This window comes from Physeter macrocephalus, chromosome 14, assembly GCF_002837175.3.
Source record: "Physeter macrocephalus isolate SW-GA chromosome 14, ASM283717v5, whole genome shotgun sequence".
Lineage (NCBI taxonomy): Eukaryota > Metazoa > Chordata > Mammalia > Artiodactyla > Physeteridae > Physeter > Physeter macrocephalus.
In genome coordinates, this window is record NC_041227.1 from 88028422 (window position 1) to 88034421 (window position 6000).

At 45.0% G+C, this 6000-nt stretch overlaps 2 protein-coding genes across 9 annotated transcripts in view; one reads left to right on the forward strand and one right to left on the reverse strand.

Annotated features, from left to right (window-relative positions):
• The window catches only part of CFAP52 (cilia and flagella associated protein 52), a 40016-nt gene extending 39842 nt beyond the window's left edge, over positions 1 to 174 (reverse strand). For both annotated transcript variants that reach the window (XM_024127898.2, XM_007104356.3), the window contains exon 1: positions 96 to 174. In XM_024127898.2, the coding sequence (XP_023983666.1) occupies positions 96 to 174 (79 nt within the window). The remainder of the gene's footprint in view (positions 1 to 95) is intronic.
• An 810-nt stretch (positions 175 to 984) lies between these two features.
• Positions 985 to 6000, forward strand: part of STX8 (syntaxin 8) — a 251274-nt gene continuing 246258 nt past the window's right edge. Inside the window, exons 1-3 of one of the 7 annotated variants that reach the window (XM_055089711.1) lie at positions 1023 to 1040; positions 3598 to 3722; positions 4693 to 4873. In XM_055089711.1, coding sequence (XP_054945686.1) covers positions 4731 to 4873 — 143 coding nt within the window. In that variant the 5' untranslated portion in view covers positions 1023 to 1040; positions 3598 to 3722; positions 4693 to 4730. Of the gene's footprint in view, positions 1041 to 1314; positions 1461 to 1498; positions 1592 to 3597; positions 3723 to 4692; positions 4874 to 6000 lie in introns of those variants that run through there. The other 6 variants (XM_055089712.1, XM_055089709.1, XM_028498179.2 and 3 more) reach the window with 6 other exon arrangements.

Genomic DNA, 6000 nt, shown 5'->3' on the forward strand with positions numbered 1-6000 from the left:
CTTCCAGGTGCTACCTGGGGTCTCACTCTCCCTGCTTACACTACGCGTCCCTGGGGTTCCTAAACCGCCCAACCCCGACATGCTCGAGGTCTCACCATTGAATCCGATCACGGCCTCAAGCTCCAGCTCGGCCACCTCAGCCACCTCATCCTTGGGCGAAGTTTGGGTCTCCATGACCCGGAGACCCCGCTCACGTTCCTCTCAGCCTCCAGAGATGCAGCGTCTTCCGGTCGTTATGGTAACGGACTTGCGCATGCGCGCCAGGTCAACGCCTGCGCTGAAACCCAGCCGAAGGAGTTCGAGTCCTTTTGCCCTCTTGCAAATGGGAAGAGCGGTTCTTTTTACCTTCTAATATTTCTCTGGAAATTTAAGGGGCACTAAATGCACGGAACTAATTCCCTCCTCTCCCATGTAAAGAGTCTGTGACCTTTGGGGTAACTATATAACCAAGCACCTAATGGCAATTAAAAATTAAACATAAAGGATTGCCTCTGATGGGAAGGCTGCTGTAAGACAATATATAATTGATACTTCTTTGGGTCCCTTGTTTGAAGCAGGACAAAACGTTTTTTTTTAACTATACTGAGGTATAAATTATATATAGAATTTACTTAAGGTGGGCTTTAGTAAATTTATATAGTTGTGCAACTATCACCACAATCCATTTTTTGTTTGTTTGTTTTTGTTTTAAGCAGGATAAAACGTTAAGTAACTGCTAGAGGTCTTGAGGGGCTCCCACCTACCTGGGAAAAATGCTTAGATTTTGTTCAAAAACAATTTTATTTTAATTGCACCCAACTCTTCGCGTCTCTTAGTGGGAGCCGATTGCTGCAACCTACAGTTCCCCAGGGGAGCGCTTTCCTTTCTTCATCACAGTTTGGAGGCCTTGGGGTATGTATATTCACTTTGCAAACTCCAGGTTCCGGTCGCGCGCGGGTCGAGCCGCGGGGTGTGAGCCGCGCGGGCCGCCGTAGTCAGCTGTTGCGAGCAGGAAGTGTCCGAGGAGTGGGTGGAGACTGCACCATGGCCCCGGACTCCTGGTGAGCCCGGGGTGAGGGAGGCTGCACGCGGACCGTCCCGGGGGAGGCCGTGCTGCTGGGGAGCGGGCGGTCGCTAGGCATTAGGGCTGGAGGCCTTTCGGGATGAGGGGAGGGGGAGCAAGGCCCCTTCCCCTGCTGCCGGGGGCGGGGGTTGAGGGGCTGGGCTCTGCCGCATCCCGACACCCTCGGTCCTGACATGGGTGGCCGGGGCGGGAGACCCGGCGGACTCCTGGGGAGCTGAGTTCCAGTGCCGAATCTCTGAGCATTCCTTTAGCCCTTCTTGGCTGCATCTCCCGGATTCCCGCCCGTCGTGGTTGTGGAGGTGGCTGATGCAGGCTTCCCTGGACTCCTGCGAAAGTGAAGTCGGAGTGACGTTTTTGTGGAACGCCGGTGTATCTGGTGAACCTCCTTACTTCCCAGGTGGAGAAACCGAGATTCAGAATTCATGGTCATCAGCGAGTTAGTAACCAGTTGGCGCTATAGCATCTAGATCTTGTGGGCCCTTCAAAAAACTTATAGGAATCTGCGAGGGAAATTATGCCGTTGATAAGGTATTTTAGTACCACGAGGACTGTTTCTGCGTCAGCAACTTCTGCAGCAAAACAATAGGTGATAAGGGTCTTTTATTCAACCCAAGGACTGAATGATGAAAGACACAAGTTCTGATACGAGGAACCTATTCCTATAGCGTATTGGACTTGAGCTTTTTGTTTACTAATTAAAAATGCTATAGCTCAACACAGTTCTTTTGGAGAATATGTCATATTAGGTCAGCACTTCTGCAGCAAAACAATAGGTGATAAGGGTCTTTTATTCAACAGTTAAGTCCCAAGGACTGAATGATGAAAGACACAAGTTCTGATACGAGGAACCTATTCCTATATTGTATTGGACTTGAGCTTTTTGTTTACTAATTAAAAATGCTATAGCTCAACACAGTTCTTTTGGAGAATATGTCATATTAGTACTTCTAACATAGTTTATTGTTTAAGTTGCAGATAGTCTGGATATTAAGAGATTAATTTTGCAAGATCAAAGTTAATCTACCTGGGATCTAGATTATGCGGGCCAATGGCTTAATTGATTTAACACTAATTTTTTTTCACCTAATTTTAACACCCCGATAGAAAATTTAGAAAATATTGAATATTTGCAGAGGAAAAAAAAACCCCATCTTTAACTCTTATCATTTGGAATAATTGCCACTGTTGATTTTTTAAAATTAGTTAATTTATTTTTGGCTGTGCTGTGTCTTTGTTGCTGCGCGTGGGCTTTTCTCTGGTTGTGGCGAGCGCGGGCTACTCGCGGGCTTCTCACTGCGGTGGCTTCTCTTGTTGCGGAGCACGGGCTCTAGGCGCGCGGGCTTCAGCAGGCTCAGTAGTTGTGGCGCACGGGCTCAGTTGCTCCGCGGCATGTGGGATCTTCCCGGACCAGGGCTCGAATCCATGTCCCCTGCATTGACAGGCGGATTCTCAACCACTGCGCCACCAGGGAAGCCTGCCACTGTTGATTTTTAAAATGAATTTATTCCTTTGTATGATATATGTGTGTGTGTGTATATATATATATGTGTGTGTGTGTATACATATACACACACCCCTATATATTTTACAAAACAGGGAGCCTTCCTCCATATCATTAAATATTCACTGAAAACACAATTTTAATGGTGCTTAATAGCGCATCGTATGAATGACCATGATGCACTATGATTTAATCCTTCCCCTCTATGTACCCTTTAAAAAATGTTAGGGATTTTTTGGGTTTTATTTTTTTAAATTACAAAGACGGCCCTTTTGTTCCATCTCTTATTTCCTTGGCTCACTCCCTGGAAGTGGAACCACTGGGTCCAAGGGCTAAGTTGCCCTCCACTTCCTGGAAGCTAACTCCCTCTTTTTACACATAAGGTAGGAAATAAAGCTTAGAAATAAGGTGGAGGCCCCAGGGTATCCATTTAGGTTGGTAGAAGCTATCATTGAGCCCTGGGCCTCTTCCACAGTTAATGTTGTAAAAGCACTGATAATTTTTCCTGTTCCTCTCAAGTAGTTTGACTCAGCAGCTTTCTCATTTGTTGAAAGTGAAACAGTGAGGGACTGTGCTGTGCTAGGTCAGCTTCCTTGCAAAGTAGGTTGCTGATCACGAGAGCAGAAAGGAGTGTGGAATAGGCCTTTGAAAAATCTATAAAACAGACTTGACTACAGCTTTGCTCTCCTACTATTGAAATAGCATAGCTCAGTGATGCTTTACTCCTGAGTAGTGTTCTACTGTTTAGAAATGGAATATGGCTGTTACTATTTTAATGGCATATCAAAGCCAGTGGTAAGCTCACTGTGTGATAGAAATAGCCAGTGGTGACTGTCTCTGAATGGGTTCTTTGCTAAAGTTAAAATCAGCTTTACCACTTTTTTCTCTCTGTTCCAGTTCCACAGCCTCTGTACTGGCGTCACCATCCTCTTAGTCACTTAGCCCTAAAAACTCTAATCATCTACTTTTTCCTCACTCTTCCTATCAGATTATTCACTAATCTCCAGTATTTTTTTTTTCTTTTCTGCCGTAGTCCAATCCTTTATAGCCTTATGGCTTACAGAGAGTAAATATTGGTGGCTGGTTACTGCATTGAATAGCTGGAGAAGTCTTCTACTGGTCTCTTGCCGTTCTTCTCTCATCCCCCCAGTGATTTACGTACGTGGAGTTCAGGTTACTTTTCCTAAACTAGTATTTTAGGTACCCGTGTGCTTGATTCCGTCATGAGGTTGCCCATTACCACTAGGCCAGTGGTTCTCAAGCTTTGCTACAGATTGAAATCACCTGGGGAGCTTTACACCTCCTCATGTCCAGCTCAAACTCCGTGCCAATTCAATCAGATGATGCCTGGGGTAGGAGCCAGGATTTTTTTTTTTTTTTTTTTTTTTTTTTAAGTCTTCTCTGGTAATTCAACTGTGTAGCAAAGCTTCAGAAATGCTCTTTAGAGCTCAGATGAGAACGTGAGGCTTAGGAGCAAGACATCGGGGGTTTTGGCCATCAGCGTTTCATGTCACCTCTTCCAGGCCTCACTCTATGTGTACAAGTATCCCCTACACCTCTCAAATTCTCTGCTAAAAGTCAAACCTTGTTCTGCTGTTCAAGGCTCTGCAGAAACTAGCTTCGGCTCATCTCCACCATTTTATACTTTACCCTCCTACCCAGGACCACCACTCAGCCAACCGTGCCAGGCTCTTACCCTCCCTTTCATCTTTGCTTTTGTTCCCTGTGTCTCTCACCTAGTCTAGAATGTTCCCTCTGGTCGGAGTGAGAGGCCTGCGTTGACCTTGTGGTTCAGCCCCAGGTGTAACCTCTTGGCCCAGCCTTATCAGACCTGTCTCGGCCAACAGTAATTTCTCTCATTTCCGAACTCCGGAAATATGCACTTGCCATTTATACTCCCCGTTTGGCAGGAGGTGTGTTGTACCTTGTTATTGATTTTCATACGTGTGGTCTGGGACCACAGAGCCAGACCTCAGAACCTCTTTTCATAGACGACAGTATGGAGGGAAAAAGGGGAAAATGTGGCAAAGCTGGGACCCAATTTTTCTTATCAGCCTCCCTCCTACTTTCTTTTTCTTTCTATCTTTTTTTTTTTTAATATCTATGTATTTATTTTTGGCTGCGTCAGGTCTTAGTTGTGGCCCACGGGCTTAGTTTCCCCGCCGCATGTGGGATCTTAGTTTCCTGACCAGGGGTCGCACCCACGTCCCCTGCATTGGAAGGCGGATTCTCAACCACTGGACCACCAGGGAAGTCTCCCGTCCTACTTTCTTAATCGTGTATTGTCTTGTATCACCTGCTCTCTTTTGGTATGCATGAATATATGTATATGAATGATGCTACTTTAGATTATAGTGGTGAGTTGCCAAGGATCCTACTGTTAGCGAACCAGACTTGGGTTGACTCGCCCGCATGCAGTAAAGCCAATCTACTGATACCAGGTTGTGGTGAAGGAAAGCGCAGCGTTTATCGCAGAGCACCTAGCGCTAGTGCTCAAAACATCTGAACTCCCCGACAGCCTTCATGGCAAGGTTTTTAAAGACAGGGTGAGGGAGGGGCGTTGTGGGCTCGTGATCAGCTCGTGGACACTCTTCTGATTGGTTGGTGGAGGGGTAATTGGGAGTCACTTTCTGGTTCCAGTTGGTCTGGGGTCTGTGTGCTTTTGGGCAGCATACAGTTAACTTCTCCCACCCGGTGGGGGTTTCGGTATCTGCAAAGCAGCTCGAAGGACACGGCTTAGAATATTATCTACAGCCCTTGAGGAGTAACCAAAGGTCCTTGACTTTAATGGCTAAACTATTATTATTTTGTTTTGCTTGACTGTTTTCCTGCTTCTCACTTCTCTGATTAAATTTACTCTTTGGAACTCAGGGAAGCCCTAGGAGACTAAAGCTTTTCTATAGACAAGAGGCAGGAGGAGGACAAGGGGATGGGGGTCTGTTCCAGGAAGGCCCCATAGGGTCATACTCGGTTACACTACCTCATTGGATCCTTCTTAAATTTAAAAGGTACAGCTCTTAGCATAGGACCTGGCCCAGATCAGGTACTCAGTTGTTAGCCATAGCTATAATTACTGTAGTAAGACTCGTAAGGGAAACCGCTGGAGGTTGTTTATTTTTCCTTCATTCAAAGACATTTGCCAGGTCCCCTCATTGTTCAAGTGATATGTGGGAATTCAGAGATTTTAAGAAATGGATTGCTTATTTTTTCAGACAAAAATTGGAACATTAGGTTAAACAGCAGATTTTAATTTTTTTGAAACTTAAAAATATTTATTAATTCATTTATAATAACAATAATCAACCTACTATATGTCAGCGTAAATCATGTTTTTAACAGAAAATATCTATATTTTCCAAAACAAGAGAAAATATGTGAGAAGAGTGGCATTGTTTTACATTAAGTTCTTTTTACATAAATTTACATCACATTTTTT